Source organism: Vicugna pacos, chromosome 18 (assembly GCF_048564905.1).
Source record: "Vicugna pacos chromosome 18, VicPac4, whole genome shotgun sequence".
In the NCBI taxonomy this organism is placed as follows: Eukaryota; Metazoa; Chordata; class Mammalia; order Artiodactyla; family Camelidae; genus Vicugna; species Vicugna pacos.
In genome coordinates, this window is record NC_133004.1 from 30,395,956 (window position 1) to 30,413,888 (window position 17,933).

Genomic DNA, 17,933 nt, shown 5'->3' on the forward strand with positions numbered 1-17,933 from the left:
ATGGTCAATTAATATTGACAAAAGAGGCAAGAATATACAATGGAGAAAAGACAGTCTCTCCAGCAAGTGGTGTTGGGAAAACTGGACAGCTACATGTAAATCAGTGAAGTTAGAACACTCCCTCACACCATACACAAAGATAAACTCAAAATGGATTAAAGACTTAAATATAAGACAAGACACTATAAACCTCCTAGAAGAAAACATAGGCAAAACATTTTAGGACATAAATCTTAGCAATGTCCTCCTAGGGCAGTCTACCCAAGCAATAGAAATAACAAAAATTAACAAATGGGACCTAATTAAACTTACAAGCTTTTGCACAGCAAAGGAAACCATAAACAAAACAAAAAGACAACCTACAGAATGGGAGAAAATATTTGCAAATGATGTGACTGACAAAGGTTTAATTTCCAGAATATTTAACAGCTCATACAATTTAATAACAAAAAAAAAATCCAAAAATGGGCAGAAGATCTAAGCAAGCGACTCTCCAATGAAGACAAACAAATGGCCAAGAGACACATGAAAAAATGCTCAGTATTGCTCATCATCAGAGAAATGCAAATCAAAACCACAATGAGTTATCACCTCACACCAGTTAGAAAGGCCATGATTAAAAAGTTCACACATAATAAATGCTGGAGATGGTGTGGAGAAAAGGGGACCCTCCTACACTGTTGGTGGGAATGCAGTTTGCTGCAGCCGTTATGGAAAACAGCCTGGAAATTCAGAGGTGGCCTCTCTGGGGAGCCAAAGCTGCTGTTTCCCCTCCAAGTCCCTGGAGCCATCATGGGGTTTGGAGGTTGTGACTAGCTATGTTCCTTGTGGTGTCTGAAACCCAAAGCATTTACTCTCCGCCCTTAAAGTCTAATGTTTTAACTGGTTTAGAGGAATCGAAAACTTGTAGCCTTAGAGATTTTTTTTCCCTGTGAAGTCTCTCATCTAGTTCCCAGACCTGAGTCAGCTCACAGACCTAATGTCTGTTAAGGAACAGATCAGATGATCTCGTGGAAGAACTCTGACATGACACCTCATGTGAATATCCCGAGCTTTTGTCTTTGTTTCCTCCAAAAAAAGGTTACAGCCATTTACTCCAGGAAAACACAGAAAACGTACAGGGACTCTTCGATCCTTACCTTGAGCCATTGTGATTCTTGAGAACCTTGGTGCTACCGTGGTCGGCTGCACAGCATAGAGGTTCATAAAGTCCAGGTGAGACAGACACTGTCTGGAATCTACCTCACGTTCAGGTGAACCGTCTCTCTAAATCCGTCCTGTGGTTCTTCTTCCAGTTCCTATGGGGACAGTTGGAAATACACCCTAGCAAGTGGCAAAATCTCAATGCCGCTGTGACCCACGGACTGTGGCTGCCACGGGAAGAAGGGCCAAGTGGAGGCCACCTGAACTCTTTAAGCCAAACAGTAAATCAGAAGCAACGCTGTGTCTGCGGGGAACAGCCAAGTCTTGTTCCACCGTGAAAGGCTGCAGGTGAGGCCTCGCCGGGAGTACAGGCGGCGTGTGCCTCCACGGCGAATTTCGTTCTAGGATTAGAGCTACCTGTTATTTGGGACAAGGGCAGTGATCACTACCAGGACGCCGCTGCTGGCAAATAGCTGTGGACCCACAAGAGACCCCCGCTGGCTGTGGGGGAGCAGCACCCAGGAAAGAGGCTGAAGTTCCCCTCAGCTGCTGGGACCAGCTTCTGTTATCTCTTGGATAAGTTCTCTTCCCTTAATAGAAGAGAGCCTTCAAATTATGGCAAAACCCAACGGGAGTCATTTACTTTAGACATTTATTTCACATACAAGTTTTCAAGAAGACATCTAAGTGAACATTTATACGGAACGACGAGTACAATGAGCAGACATACCTTCTACTCAGAACGCACTCAAGAGGCAAAGCTTACGGCTACACCAGTCACCCCGACGCTCCCCGCTCGGGGCCTCCCCAGCTCCCCGGGGCTGAGTCTTGCCTGTCGTTGGGCGCCACACCTCACCAAATAGGCTTTCTTCGCTGCAGCTACCTGTCATTGCCCAAAACATTCCAGCAGCCTTGGCAATCACACTTGCTTCTCTTCAGATGAGGTACTCAGGCCCAGAGAGTCTGATGTGTCAAACAAGACTCAGAAAGTGTCCTTTGGCTTCTGGTCTAGTGCTCAGTCTACGGGGCAGGCAGCCCTGAGCTGTTTTAAGTATGCTGTGAAGTTTTCCTCTCTAAAAAAAAAAAAAAACTAAGGTTTCCTTCCAGATAGAGTCAGTTGTATGTGTAATAAAATCACCAGTAAGAATCGAGGTCTTCATGGGAGTAACAAAATAATCCTAGGCAGGGATACAGGCCAGGTTCCAAAGTGCCTTGGGTAAGAGGTCAGAGAATAAAATGTCTATTTGTTTATACCACTTTTAAAAAAATAGGATTTGGGGCAATTTTTAAAGATACAAGACAGGATTAAATAAATATAGGTTTCAGGTAGTTGGTTGAGGTGAGTTGTAAGTTTTGCTTTTGTAAGTTTCTTTGTTCCAGCAGCTAGAACAAAGAAAGAAAAGCAGTAAGTTATAAACAAATAAACAAAAATCACAGTGTTTGTAAGGTAACCTTTTCTTTTCCCCCCAGCTTTAGGATCAGAGCTTTCCCTGGTACTGAGAGATAGGAAAAAAACTTTTTCCAATGGATCTTCATAAAGGCAATGTTATGTGATCTGAGTCACATTAATCAGAGTATGACTGTTATTTTGACTTTCATGTGCCACCTGAAAAAAGATAAAATACAGTCTTGGTCTAAGATGGTGAGCAGGAATTTCTATTCAGAAGCAGAGACACAGTTCACTAAGTTAATTTTTAATACAAGTTCCAGTAGCCGATTGACAACTGGGAAACAGGTAAGGGGATCCAAATTCCACCTCAGCCTTGATCCCAGACACATGAGACAGACAGAATCCGTCTCTTCCACTGGAGGCGGAAGGGGTCCTGAACCTCCCCTGCCACTGGGGAAATTTGGGGGGACAGAGGTACTGAATATGATTTTAGGCAATCAGAGAAACTCTTTCCACAAGTGAAGGTAATCGCCTCACTGACAAACCACTGACCTGTAATTGACAGGAGCAGAACAGGCACGGCCTTTTGCTGCAGCACGTCCTCCATCTACGGCAAGTTCCTTGAGTGCAGGCACCATGCCTTTTCTTCATTTTCATACCCCTCACGTGCCTAGAACATAGCCTTACACACAACAGTGCTTCATAAATACTTATGAGTAAATCTACTTTCCTGAACCATGCTTTGATATAATTATCGCTCCTGGGTACGTATTACTAAGTGGTGATTTCTATTAATGTGCATCTTCTCTAGAGGGGGAATTTCAGAACATCTACACAACACAAGCGCACGCCCGCCGGCACCACACACACCTTACTGTGCTAGGCACACTACCAACATGAAACTGCACTCACCATTAGAAGTCTGTAATTCAGACAACACAGAGGAAATCAACCTACTGAGATGTGAACAATTCTAACAGGTCTAACAAGTGTAAATCAGATCACTGATCAATGTTTACCTGAGCCACCTGCCTTCCAACAGACCACACTCTATTCTGGCACCTAAGTTGGATTTCTTTCTCCACTGCCTACCCTCCTTGGTACTTCGTTAAACAAGTTTCAAAAGATTCAAACATACTCAGACGTCTTCAGAAAGGAGAAACAAGACCGAAAGAATGATCTACACACAGCCCTCACTCTGGTTCTCTTCCCCCTAAACTTATGACTTCCCCCTCCCCCAAGCAAAGCCCCCCTGAGGTTACCATCCTATGAAGGGTACAAATGCCACTGGCCCCATCCTGAAGTAACGCCTTGCATGACCAAGTTCCTGGTTTTCATGCACAAGGTCCGTAAATGAATTATGTCCCCACCTGAATCCGTCCTTCAGTATTTATCGGGCTAGTGCTGAGGGTTATCAAAGAGATTTTTCAGACCAGCAGGTAAATGGACTGGAAGTTTCTGTAAATATTTCTACCCCTCCTCAGTGAGCTACAGAGTTGTATAAATTACTCAGAGCACTACAGTGAGGTTCATGATCCCACGAACAGGGACTAGGCTGGAGAGCTGGTCTGGATGGAGGTGGCTGTCTGCGCTAAAGCAGGACTAAGGAGTCCAGGAAACAGGAACGTTTCAGGTCTTTACCTCACTTCCTCCCTACCCACTGTGAGTTTTAGGAAACGATTATAATATTTTACTGAAGTGTGGGCTGGGAGGCATAAAATACGCCAACATCCCAGTCATGCCCTGATAAGAGCCAGAGGAGTTATAGGGTGGAAGTAGACTGGGTCTGAAATTCTACTTTATCTGAGAGACACGCCATGAGCATGCATGCTATTCCATCTGAGGAGGGCACGGTAGTTCAGAAGAGTCGGATGAGGGCACCCAGAACAATTAAGAGGTAAGTGCAGGACATAACGAGAAACAGTAAAAGGAATGGGATTACTTATAGGCTGGAGAAGCGGCCGCCGAGGGGGTTCAGCCTTCAGGTACAGAAAAGGTCAGTCCACAGAGGACGATGGGTGATGAGCTGCTTGTGCAGGACAAGGCATTACTTCAGCGACGACACAGATTCCACCCTGGCTATTTAGATCAACTTCTTGACACAAAAAAGACACACCGCAACAGGAGAGGAAAACTGTAAAATCTCCCATCTCCTTTTGTGAATATCTTCAAAACCAAGATGGATCTGATGCGGTTCTTATCAGACTCCTGGACGTTCTATCCACACGTGAAACTCCGATCAAGTTGTATCCACGACCACACGTGGTAGATAATGAAAACAACTTTGTGCATTTTTTTTTTCTCTCCTTGAAAACAACTCTCTCCTACACGGAGGGGTCTTGGATGTTGCTGGATTTAGCGAGCCCATCGCAGTGGCCTCGACAGAGAGGACACTCAGACTCGTTATCTTCGTCACTTTGTAAAGGAAAAGTTGAGACACAGAGGAGAGGAGCAGACTGATCAAGTTAGAGGCAGAGGTGAGAACAGGATCCAAGCCTTCATTTTCTCAAGCTTATCTTGGCAATGACTCTTCATAGCTGAGATTGCCTCCAAGAGTGAGATTAGGGTAAAACGGCTAAAGGGTCATTTAGGAAGAGAAGAGATCGTGTCAAAAAGTTTCCCTGAATTCATCGGTCTTCCCCCTCTGGGGGTGCTCTGGGGGATGCGCGGGCGGAGGGAGCGGCTGCAGCTTCTCTCTCATGTGGACTTCCCGATGTTTGGTAAGAACAGAACTCTTACTGAAACGCTTGCCACACTGGGTGCACCCATAGGGCTTCTCTCCGGTGTGGGTTCTCCGATGCTCCCGGAACCTTGTACAGTTGCTGAAACTCCTCTCACAGTCCCCGCACTTGTAGGGGCTCTCACCAGTGTGGACTCTCCGGTGGGCACTGAAATGAGAACTGTTGGTGAAGCTTTTCCCGCACTCGGTGCACTGGTAGGGCTTCTCTCCAGTGTGGCTTCTCTGATGGATGATGAGACTCGAGCTCTGACTGAAGCACTTCCCGCATTCTCCACAGCTGTAGGGTTTCTCCCCCGTGTGGATTCTCTGGTGGGCGCCAAAGTTTGAGGAGTCGTTAAAGCTCTTCCCGCAGTCAAGACATTTAAAAGGTTTTTCTCCTGTGTGGATTCTTTGGTGTCTGATAAGACTCCTGCTTCTGCCAAAGCACTTCCCACAGACACTACACTTGCAAGGATTTTCCTTCTGGTGGCTCACCCGGCACAGAAGGCGAGCGCTCCTCCCAAAGCTTTCTCCGTATCTGAGAAGCCGGTAGGGCCTCCTCCCCACGAGAGGCCTCTGATGCATTACAGCTTTCCCTAAGTCTCTAGGCTGAGACATCAGCTTTCCCTGTCTGACTCCTTGAAGGCTGTCCCACTGTCTTCCTGAGATGCATTCCCTTTTACGACATTTACCTGGATCAATATTCTGGGACACGCCCCCTTTGGGCTTTTCCATTAGGGCCCTGTGCAGCTCCATGTCCTTATACACTACCTGTGCGGCACTCTCCTTGATGCTGTTTCCAATTTCAAAATCTGAAAAGAAAAGACAGTAAGAACTTCAGACCAGTCCTGTATTAAGACAAACACCATGGCGTCCAGGCCTCACACGTCAGGACCCGTGTGCCTCACCGGCTTCGGGGGTGGCGACTCTCCTCGGATGCATTAAGCCCTGTTTTCTTTCAGTTCCCCAAAGAGCCAGTAACACCCAGCACAAAGTAGGCCTTTGGAAATGTTTTCAGAACTGAGTTATAATCCACGCCATTATCCCCCATCTGTATCCTGATTAACATGGGAGCAACTTAGCTCATTTCCCTGAAATTCCACTCCAATTCATCCTGCTTTCAACATTTCTCATCTATACCAACGTACACTAAACTTCACCAGTGTTTAGAGTAGATTCTAGTAAACAAGTCCAAATTCCTCAGTGGATTTCTTAGTTCATCAACACTGAGTCATATCCTATCCAAGAGCATCTCTTTCTTCTCCTCAAATGTCCCTGTCACCTTGTTTTTCTGGCTGTCTCCCACGTAGACCCCACTAACTCACATCTAATTCTCACTGTTCCCCAAACCAGAATTACCTCCTCCTCACTCTTTCATCTACATCCCAACGCGCATAATGGATCCCAGCTTCTCTGATAAGTTTTCTGGACAGAGAGCATGACGTGTTGAAGAGACCCGGGCTGTGAATCAGACAGCTCCGGTTCTAATGCCGAGATCCATCCTGGTCACGTCTTAACTGTGTGGTTTTTGTATTGACTTTTCACTATGGAAAATCCAAACAGACAGAAGAGTAGAGAACAGGATGTATACTGAACTTCCATGAACCACTTACCCAACGAGCTACTCGTGGCCAATCTTGGTTCATCTCTATTCCCAGACACTCTCTGCTCTCTCCACTCAGCTTATTTGGAAGTGAATTCAGACATTGTATTATTTCACCCATAAATACTTCCTAACCTGTGTAACATAGGCCCAGTCCAGGGTCTTCCTCTTAAGCACTTTGCTGCACTGTCATTGTTTCTACCAGCTAATTGCACCAGCACTCTCCTTCCACCCACTGCACTGAAACTGCTGCTGTCCCCCAGTCCCCAGTGGGCGGCTGCCGCACGCACTGGAAGAGGAGGGCAGCCACCAATTAATCCGTTAACTTCGGTGAAAAGCCCTAACGATGGCACCTTCTGAGGTGTTCTGATTGGGTCTAGCACTGTCCTGGGAGCTGGAGGAAGTTACAGCCCAGTAGTTGGCTCAGACGAGCCTGATAATTTGATGACAGGTCTGGAGCTCACCTTAAGAAAAACAAGGTTCACAAGAGATGGTACCAAAGGACCTTGTTTCCAAAGTGATCAATTTAACAGCTCCAGTTGCAATTTCAGCTTTCATACTGCAAATTCCCGTATAAATACTACCGGAGAGCGCATGTGTGAACTTCCTTCTCTAATGCTTGCTTTGAATAAGCATAGAGTGTAGGGAGGAAGACAGTTAACAGGTAAGGCTGGCACAGCTCAGATTAAGGATGGCTGTGGAACCTTAATGCAAGTCTAACGGAGAAAACCGGTGTGGAGACTTGTACCGCAGAAAGACTAAACTAAGGTAGTGCTCATGGTAACTAAAGAGGGGGCAGATGGATGTTCTGCAGCAGCTGAAAAAACATGTCATCTGCCTGGATGTAGGCAATGGGAGAGAAGGCATCAAAACTACCTCTGTCTCATAAGCCTGGATGACCAGTGGGGGGACACAGGGAAGAGCCACGGTGTGGCATGAAAGAGATCTTAGTTTTGAAAATTTAAGTCTGGGCTACTGGTGACATGCCCACAAGAGCGTCCAGCAGTCAGCGGGAAACAGGCAGGTGCAGCTGGGAACCAGAAGAAAGTCTCCATCTTTCTGCTTCTGCCCATCACTTTCCTCATGCACGTCACACATAACTGAGACACTTCTGTTTTGAGCTTACAGACACACCTCCTTGATCAGAGTTTTCCTCAAGTATAATTTCAAGTGTTTCTTTCCCACAGTGTTTCTAGGAGATATAAAACATCATCTGTCCTATACACACAAACCGAGGCTGAGATCCCCAAGACCAAACCTTGCGGTAACGTGAGCTCCTCCCTTGCACAGAAGCACCACGAGAACAGGGACTCTGTCTTATTGATCGCTACCTCCCCTTTTCCTCAAATGGCACAGGACACACAAATATTTACTTAATGAACAGACATTCACGAGCGATGTGCCAGGTCTGATTTGTCAGTGAACCCCACTTTCTCCTTTCAGACCACAGCCCCTGATGATCCTTACCACTAGGGCTTTGCAGTAGACCTGGAGGTCCCTGGAATTCTGGCTCTTGTACATTTTCCTCCTCACTCATTCTCTCACTGCCGGAATCTTCAACTACTGTCTCCTGTGAGGTCTCCTCAGGTTCCCAGCCTGTAGGTCCCTGGGGTTCAATCTCAACATCCTCTCTTTCTTGAACTGAGGGTGATGGGACTTGTTCTGGGGTGTTGGTGGGAGGGGCGGGCGCCCTAGAGTTAATCAGGGCATCCATCTCCCTGTAGAAGGCGCAGGACTCCAGCACGTGACCATTTTTCACTTTGCGGTAGCTCTTCTGGAGGCTTTTGAACTTGGTCCGGCACTGTTCTGGCGTCCGGAGGAAGCCGCACTCGCGCAGCTGCTCAGCCACAGCCCCGTACAACTTGCTCTTCCGATGACAGGCTTGCAGTGCTTCGTAGAACCGAGTCTCCCGGAGGATATCAAGAAAAGTCTTGGTTTCCTCGTAGCCCCAGTGCACACCTGCCATTCAAGGATAACGTTCAAAGATACAAGGGGTCTATACGTTATAAAATGTAAGTACAAGAAAACAAATCCCATTCCCAGGGACTATGATATGCCCGGGAATAGGCTCTGCAAGAAATGAGAAGGTCTATAGAAAAAAATCTATAGTATTATATTGAAAGACATAAAAGAACTAGAAAGAATGGAGAGGCGCTGTTTCTGGATAGGCAGACTCAAGTTGTACATATATCAATTCTCAAATGAATCTATAAAGTCAAAATCCCAGTAAGATTTTTAAATTAAAACTGATAAACTGATCTCAGAGTTTACTTGCTAGAATAAAAAGGCAGTCTCCCAAATCTGCCATGGCTGTGGTTATTAAGGGTTGGGCTGTTTGTCTTTTCAAAACTGTTAAGAATAACAGATCAGAACCCCAATAGGAACTTTCCTCTCAAAGTTCCTATCATTCCCTTAGTCTGCCTTCTTTGAAGAGCAGAACTAGGTCCAGAGTAGTTTCTGATCTACTCTGAGAGATGAAATGATCTGCAAGACAAGTAGATGTTCTGCTTTTACAGCAGAATAAAACTTTCGATTATGTTTCAATAGTCTGTTAAACACACTTTTTGAGTGTTTTGTACTCTAGTAGGAAAGTCATTTCTACTCTCTACCTCACTGAATGGTCTCTTTACTCCATCCTATCACTGGAGGATGGATTCCCGCATCTGAAACGGCCCGACCCTCACGTCTGGGGATTTGCAGAATGGTGATATCTGTCTACGCGCACTGTGCTCTAACCTGAGACAGGACCCTTTGTGGCTGTCACTCAGACGGTCCTGGGGGCAGCAAACATCTGGGAGTACTTTCAGTTACGCGGCCGATCACAGTCACAAGTGGCAAGGTGTGTGTGACAGAACTCCCCAGGTTTGGCCATGTCTGGTCTACTCCCTTTTCTACAAGACCACATCGTCCATTTTCATATTAGAAAAAAAAAGCAGAATTCTTACCACTCAGGTTTTGAAATAAGACAGGGGCACCACGAATCTCAGACTTCCGGATAAACTCAACGCCCATCTCATCAGCATCAGATTCTTCTGCGGCTTCTTCCTCCTCCACCAAATTGATCTGGTCTTTGGCACTGACACCAGTTCTCTTCAGTCTGGGGAGAGACATCATCTCCTTTGGCTGATTCGTGGATGCAGCATGAGCTGCAGGGTTCAGCAAAGCGTCCATGTCCTCAAAGAAGGCGCAGGGTTCTAACACATGGCCATTCCTCACTTTTCGATAGCTCTTCTGGAGACTTTTGAACTTGGTCCGGCATTGTTCTGGTGTTCGGAGGAAGCCACACTCTCGCAGCCACTCAGCTACAGCACCATACACCTGGCTGTTTCGAGGACAAGCCTGAAGCGTTTCATAGAAGCGGGACTCTTTGAGAATTGCAAGGAAAGTCTTAGTTTCCTCGTAACTCCAGTGCACGCCGGCTATTTTTTCATCTTCTAGACCCCACTGCTGCTGCTCTCTCCATGTTTTCCCTGCACTCCTTGCAGGGATCTGAACAGCATGAACTGACTTTTCCTTGATGTAGTTGCTTTGTAAGACAGTCCTCTTATTAGAGGAATGTACACCTATGGTCCAGGGCTCCTTTCTTTGCTCCAACCGGGCTATCTTGTTAGATGTCGACACTGTACTTCCTATAATAAGAGAAACGTATTTCATGCTAGAGATCATTACTACATGCCCCAGTCTTCAGCTGGAGCACGCTTTCCTGGACCAGTTGTTCACACCTATCCTTTAAAGGTCCTGTCCAATTCATCTCTTTTCTAAAGCCTTCCTCAACCATGACGGTGCACACGAGATTTTTAAACGAGTTATCTGGCATAATCCTCTACTAACTCATACCACCACTACATTTCATCACCTTTGATTCCCCCTCAGTATCTAACATTGTGTTAGGAACAGAGCATGTCCCTAACTAGTATTCATTACTCATAAAATGTGCTGGTATCTGCTCCCCATAAATCCTCCCTCCCCCATCTCAACACGCATATACACACACTTGGGCCCATAAGAGATGAGCAGTCACGAACTTTTAGAGACATTCTGGCAAAGTTAATGGGAAAGAGATGTAAGCAGAGGAAAGCAACTTGAGTTTTTTACCTTATAATACTATGGAGAGTAACACGTCTTAAATCTGAATCCGAGGTCCACTACTTACTTTACTTTTTGACCAGGGGAAGTTTCTTAATCTCTCTGTGCCTCAGTTTCCCAGGGAACAATATCATCTACTAGGTACTAGGAATATTAAATAAATGATCATCTGTGAAGTGTCCAATGCCCCATAGGTATGTAGTAACATTTAATTTTCTTCTATAGAAAACACACATAGGAGCTTCATGGAATTCTCTGGCTGAAGCAGCAGCAAATCAAATCCTTGCTGAAAGAACCCTGGGGATGGAGATTTGCCCTTTATTTTCACATGAGAGAAGTAAGTGTAGGGACAATGAAAGTTCAAACGTCCCCAAGGACCGGGCAGGCAGTGCAGGGAGCTAGGGGCTGGGGTGAGAGCCCAGGCCGTGCAGCTTGGGCCCCTCATCCAGCTCTGGTCCGCGGGGGCTTGTGAGGAAGTGGGCCCATGGTGTCTACCGTCTGACTTTTCTAGAGAAACCAGAAATCCAGATTTATGAGCTAATTTCAAATTAAAACTCTATGCAAGGCCAAAATATGTTTGCAGGCTAGATTCAGCCCACGAGCCTTCAGTTTGCAATCTGTGATAAAAGACTGGGCCAGGTGTCTCTGGGCCTCGGCCTTTCCATATGTAATTATTACGCACGTGGGCCCTGGATTTCCAAAGTACGGTCTCTATCACAATCCTGACAGATTTTACTAAGGATTCTGATTCATCATTTTACTAGGTCTGGATGCTGTATGATCCAAGGCAACACTAGGAAACACCTACTGTGTATGCAACTCGCCAGGTGGACATGCCTCACTGGCCCCTGAAACAGCACTAACAGCCACGACTACCAAGATAACCACATGGGCCTCTGAAGGATGAGTGGTCAGCGCTGAAGCACAGAGGCCCTAAATGAAAATGAAAATCAAGGAGCCTGCTGTTTGGGGAGAGCACTTTGCTACTCGTGTGACATCAGTGTCATTTTAAGTTGGTCTTTTTTTTTTTTAAATTGCTTTAATTGCTTTTGAATTATATACAATTGCTGGCTTATCTTTATTTATTTGGTTTGACACGGCCCACTGTACAATCTTTATACCTCAGTGTCTATATGTATTGTTGTCCAGTAGAACTTCTGTGCTGACGAAAATGTTCTCTAACTGCGCTATCCAACACAGCTACTGAGTACCTTAAATGTGGCTACAGCCACTGAGGAACGGAACTTTTAACTTCATTTAATTTTGATTAATTTCATAAATTTAAATCTAAATAGCCATGTGTAGCTAGTGGCTACTCTATCAGACAGTGCAGGTCAGTAGTATCTATAGTGTGTACTGGTGCACATTGTAGTCCTGTCAGTTTACTGGTAAGTAATCTCTGACTTGTAACTTACATAGGAATGAACCATATTTATCCCTACTGCTAAAGCAGATGATATAATTCTTCAAAAGCCTGCTTGTAAAATAACATGTCAGTGGTGGTATGTCTGCAAAAATTTGTGCTAAACAATTTACAGCACGCTATCAAGATTATTGTATTGAAATTACTTTTTTTCTTTCATTTACAAGATTTTCATCCATCCAACAAATACCTGTCGGGCACCCACCCATGTGTTAGGATCTGTGCCAAGTCTTGGGGTTACTATGGATGAAACAAAAACAAATCCTAAAAAGACCTCATGGCTTTATGGAGTTTTTAGTCTAGTGGATGTGGGCAAGTTTATATTTAAATAATGAGACAGTCATATATAGTACCTCTCCAATGTCTTAATCACTGAATTATAAGAATATATATAAACGTATAATATAAATTGGAAGAAGGGAATGAGTGAGGTAAGAGAACATGGTGTTCTAGATTACAGAAATGATCAGACAACCCATGTAGGTCCTTTAAGTGATAACATTTATAGCTATTTTATAACTATCAGGAGAAATGACTACATTAGAAATCCCCAAACTTTTACCTGAAAAAGGACAGAATCCTTACCCAGGGAGACCGTGTTCCCAACACTCTCCTTTCTAACATCCTGGTAGAGGTCTCTGGGAGCAGGAATCTGATGCACACTCTTTTTGTAGGAAAAACCTCTTGCCACGCGGACATCTTTCACTGGCCCCTGTAAAACACAAACAGTCATGACTACCAGGATAACCACATGGGTCTCTGAAGGATGAACGACCGCGGGTGAAGCACAGAAAGGCCCGAAATGAAGATTGAAATCGAAGAACCAAGTGTTTATTTTGCGCCAAATGAAGCAGAAGGTACTATGAAGAATCACAAGGGAGGTGACCCAGCCAGGAGTCCCATTACTCAGAAGGCTGGGTCCAGTCTTTTCTGGAAAAGGAGTAAGGGGAAAGAAGCCTCCTGGAGGGAGTCCACAAGTTTGAGGACAGTGGGGGCACAGGCAGTCACTGTGACTGAATAACCTAGGAAGGAAGCCAGAGAGAACAGCTACAGTTTACCTGCGACCCAATAGGAAGTCGTGTGGTCACTTCCTGATCCGTGGTGCTCCATTCATGAGCTGGAGCAGGAACCCAGGGAGAAGGCCGGGCTGTAAGAAAAGAAAGAAACAGCGTTGTGGGCTCTGGCCCTTTTATTCATGCTGCTTCTCCCTTTATGAAATGAGCGTGTATAAAAACCCAACAAATGGAAATTGGTCATTTTCTCAATGAGTTCAGAACAATGCCAAAAACCAAAAACTAAAGCAGGGCTCACAAATGCAAATGCTTTTTGGAAGTAAGCAGGTAAAGGACATGACGGAAGCGGAGAGGTAAGGACTGTGGGGGAACCGGAGAGCACGTCCCACTGAAAGGGTACAGCCAATGTTCAGCTCCAGCTGATGCTTCACTGTGACACTGTGGCCTTAGTATTATCAGACCTTCTCCTTTCTTCAAGAGAAGCCAGAAATATGGACTTTTATGTACAATTTCAAAAGTCTTAAACCTTGAGAGCTAAAAACAAACAAACAAAACCCCTAAACAAACTCTTTACAGATGAAACAAAACAAGTCTGACTTGGAGTGAGTTACCAGTTTGCAATCTTTAGCATAAATTAATCCCCTATGAGTGAATACTGTCCTAAAAAAGTTAGCATATACAGATATATAGCACTGAACACTACAGGCAAATATGCCCCTGGAAGGGGGGACGGAAGACATATAAACGTACAGTGTAAGACAATCCGTGGGCTAACTTCTACTCTAGAGCTATCTAGGAAAACTTCAAGAATGAGTATTACTGTGACCAAGAACTCAAAAACCTGCTCCATTACTTTGTACGGAAGCAAACTGGATCACCTCCTTGGAAACATATCACTCCCTTAGGCACACATGGCTGAAATCCTAGGTCTTCTTTTGGAAGAAATTCAGTGTAGTAAGTCTGACAGGTTTGAAGTTAAAAAATAACCATGCCATTTCAGGAGAAAGGAAACTAGTTATCTATTGAGCACTATTATGCATGGATGCTTTCATGTTGCTTCCTTTAATCTACACTGACAACCTCATTATTTGCCTTTCACAGGTAACAGAATGGAAAGTTTGAGAACTTAAGTAACCTGACCAAGGCCACACGGATAAAGAATGACAGAGCTAGGTTTTGAACCCAGGTTGTTTGCCTCTAAAGCCTAATCACTTAATCTCCACGCATTAAGACATAGAGGTGAGTTAATTAATATTACTTGCCCAAGAGCACATAGAGGGGCAGAGGAAGGATATAAACTGATGCCTTTTTATTGTACCTTCAGTGATCTTTCCACTCCTCTTTTTAAGCCTTACACCACACTGCAGGGGCTGGAGCCATCCTGCGGACTGGGAAGGGTAGGGTCTTTACTTTGTATTTGGCTTGACTCATTAATGCCTAGAGAGCTACGAACATCAGTGGTCCCTTCTCTGTGAAGTCTCATTGTTTCTCTCTCTCACATGCCCCTTCTGTGATGCCTTACTGAGTCACTTTTTGAAAATAAATGCTTTGTTTCCTCTTCCAGTTTTTTCCAGGTTGTTTATAGTCAGTCAAGAACACATACACTTACACATGTGGCAGGCCTAAAAACCACAAGCTGATTGTAGAGATGGAGATTCTTAGATAACACAAGACCCTAAGGCCAGCCTGGGGAATCTAAATTTTCTCAGATTCCTTAAGATCCCTTTAACTTAAGGCACACATATTCCCAACTCCTGAAGCTAGCTAATGAAGTCTTTCCTCCCCAAACATTCAAATTATCTTCAAATATGTATTGAGGGGACCAATACAAGTCAGAGTGTTAGGGCTACAAAACCAGTATGCCACGGTCTCTGCACTGGGCATGCTCCGAGTTCTTCTTCTTACCATTCTTGGGTAAGGGCTGAAGCTCTCTCTTTTGGTTCAGCTGTTCCCGGCGTTCCAAGTGGAGGCTTTCAGCATCCTCCCGAGACACTACTCTGGGTTGGGGCTCCGCCTGCCGTGGCTGAAAGCTGGCCACCTCCCATGCTGCTCCTCGTGCGGCTTGCTTCTCTAAGTGCACAGGACTGCTAACCTGGGAAATAAAGCCAATGCCATAATGGAAAGAGGGAGGAAAAGAGGGCCAGATCAGGGCCAGAGTCCCCCAAGAAAGACACCAAAGAAGGACAGAAGATGGGAAAAGGAAGGAAAATTTCACTCCGTTCCCAGTGGGACCTCTGAGGGCATAGGGTGAATTGTACTGTCCAGAAGTCTGCACATAAAGGCGTAAGGGAGTGCTTTTTATTAATATACAGAGGAGGGAAAATCTGTTAGGAGTGAAATCCAGAGCCTCCCTGTTATCAGAAGAGACATTACTTGCGCCCTCACATCTATTAGGTTCACGGAAAAGTGAAAGTTCTCACAATACAAATTAATTCACTAGTGAACTGAAAACTTAGAAAATTAATCTCCACATCTACTGTCTATCTCTGAGCAACATAGCAACCTGCTGAGAGTCAGAGCTTTACACAAATGCAAAGCCTGTGCAAGGTGAAAATGCAAATCTTGCAGGATTTCAAGAAGTTAATGAAAGGGCTGTTGAAAAACAACTAGCAGAACATGCAAGGCCACTGACAAATGGGATCAGCAATTAAACCCAAGAAGAGTGATAAGGATGATGACCTTGAGAACACTTTGGGAGACTCGGATTGGAATATTAAAAGAGTTACCAAGGGCCCTGGGATAACTAATGAAGTCCTTCTTTCCTTTTGGCAGGGGAGGGGAGCAAAAATAGCCCTCTTTAGGATCAAGCTGTAAAAGTCAAACACTGAAGCATAACATTGTTCTCTCAAGTAATTTTTGGGAGAAACATTATGCAAAGATTTAAAACAAATACTTACATGCATGTTTAGTGTCAACTGCAAGATAATATTTCAGCCAAAGCTTTTTTTTCCTATTTAATATGAAAAATTCAAATCCTTTTTAAGTAGATTCCCTTTATAAAGGCTTTTTATTAGTACCATTTACCGCTTCACAATGAGCATTTCCTGCAATGCATCCCCTGGCCATCCTCCTCTCCCTCCCCTTCTTGCTAAATATAAAAATTTGGAAAATCCTCTCTCACCTGCTGTCTTAGTCTTCCAGTCTCTTTTTCCAAATGTATTACCAGGGCCACCGCCTCCTCTCCACTTTCCGGATACTGCTTCTGCGCCCACGCCTGAATCTTCTCGGGTAAAATGGTGAGAAACTGCTCAATCACCAGCAGCTCCAGGATCTGCTCCTTGGAACGCATTTCTGGCTTCAGCCACCGGCAGCAAAGTTCCCAGAGTTTACTGAAAGCTTCATGGGGTCCGGTCACATCCTCGTAACAGAATTGTCTGAAGCATTTGCGAAAGGTCTCGGACTCAGAGCTGTCCGATCCTTCCAGAATGGGCTCCGATGTCCACTCGGGCTCTTTTTCCACCTTCATTATTAGGCATCCCTCAACCTCCAGGGGCGCGTCGATCTGAGGGTCCAGGGATGCAGCCATACTCTAACCCAGGGGCCAACCTCACGCCTAGCTCAAAAGGGACTCAAGTAAACCAACCTCCGAGAGTCCCTTTTAATAGTTTTGGAAGTGTGGGAAGGTAGGGAGGTGAAAATGGCAGTGTCAGCAAGAACAGGGTGCTCTGGGCTGGTTAATCAAACCTATCTAGGCCCTTGAAAATGTGGACGTGTACCCTAAGGTCCCCAAACTTGGCCTCTTTTCCGAACAAGATGTGGCCCCCTGATGTGGTTTTCCAAGGTGCATCTTTTATGCAAAGTCGGAAACAGCGAGGTAGAGGACTGGAAAAAAATCAAGGAGACCAGGGAAAGAAGGGCGGGGGCGCCGGGAGGGGGTGTGTCAGACACCCGGGGTCGGGCGGCAGGAGGCGAGGCCCAGTGGGTGGAGCCGGCTGTGCAGGCACCGCCCGGCCCCAAGTTCGAGGATCCAGGCACCGCGGCGCGCCCAGGCCGCTGCGGGTGGCTGGCTGGGAGGGGGGGTCGGCGTCGTCCGAAGCCAGCTCCAGGCTCTTCCGGCCCAAGGTGACCCGGCCGTCCTCAGGAAACCTCCGCACGTTGAGGAAAGGCCGCGAAGCGGTCCCGCCCCTGAAGGAAGAGAAACCGGCGGTACCTAGCAAGGCCTCGCAGAGACCGACCGCCGGCTCCTCGCTCGCGGCCTCGTCCGCTCAGCTCCGGGACTGCGCGGGGGGCGCTGGGAGCCGCGACCACGCATGCGCCGCTCGCGCCCGCGCGCTGCGGGATTCAGGGGAAGCTTTCTCGCCGGCGAGGGGCTGGGAGGAGGGGGCTTGCGCGGCGGACTCTCGCGAGACCGCGCAGCATAGTCGCTTGCCGCCGAGACACTTTAGGAATGAGGAGGGGCGCGGTGGAGCTTCCTCGGGGCGGAGGGACACAGCGCAGGCACTTTGCGAGAGACGGAGGCACAGTGTGAGAAACGGGGGCACAGTGTGAGAAACGGGAGTGGGCGTCCTCAATCAACGGGGCAGTCTGGAAAGCGAGGAGACGTCTCTGAGGTGGTG

The 17,933-nt window shown here is 46.1% G+C and overlaps 1 protein-coding gene across 6 annotated transcripts; it reads right to left on the minus strand.

Moving 5' to 3' along the window:
* Window positions 1–1,778: 1,778 nt before the first annotated feature.
* Window positions 1,779–17,840, minus strand: ZKSCAN2 (zinc finger with KRAB and SCAN domains 2). 6 transcript variants are annotated; one of them, XR_012061177.1, is made up of 9 exons: window positions 16,499–17,840; window positions 15,283–15,469; window positions 13,423–13,511; window positions 12,950–13,076; window positions 9,801–10,484; window positions 8,323–8,814; window positions 6,024–6,064; window positions 3,086–3,215; window positions 1,779–2,216 (listed from the first exon to the last, which is right to left on the minus strand). XR_012061177.1 is itself a non-coding variant. In XM_072942810.1 (8 exons), exons 1-8 carry the CDS (start codon window positions 16,901–16,903, stop codon window positions 3,204–3,206), a joined length of 2,037 nt encoding a protein of 678 aa, XP_072798911.1. In that variant the 5' UTR covers window positions 16,904–17,840; the 3' UTR covers window positions 1,779–3,203. The 6 variants fall into 6 exon arrangements, 2 of the variants coding, with proteins under 2 accessions (XP_072798911.1, XP_006201284.2); XR_012061178.1 differs by having other exon boundaries at window positions 1,779–2,526; XR_012061176.1 differs by having other exon boundaries at window positions 1,779–3,215; window positions 4,476–6,064.
* Between the last annotated feature and the right edge of the window lie 93 nt (window positions 17,841–17,933).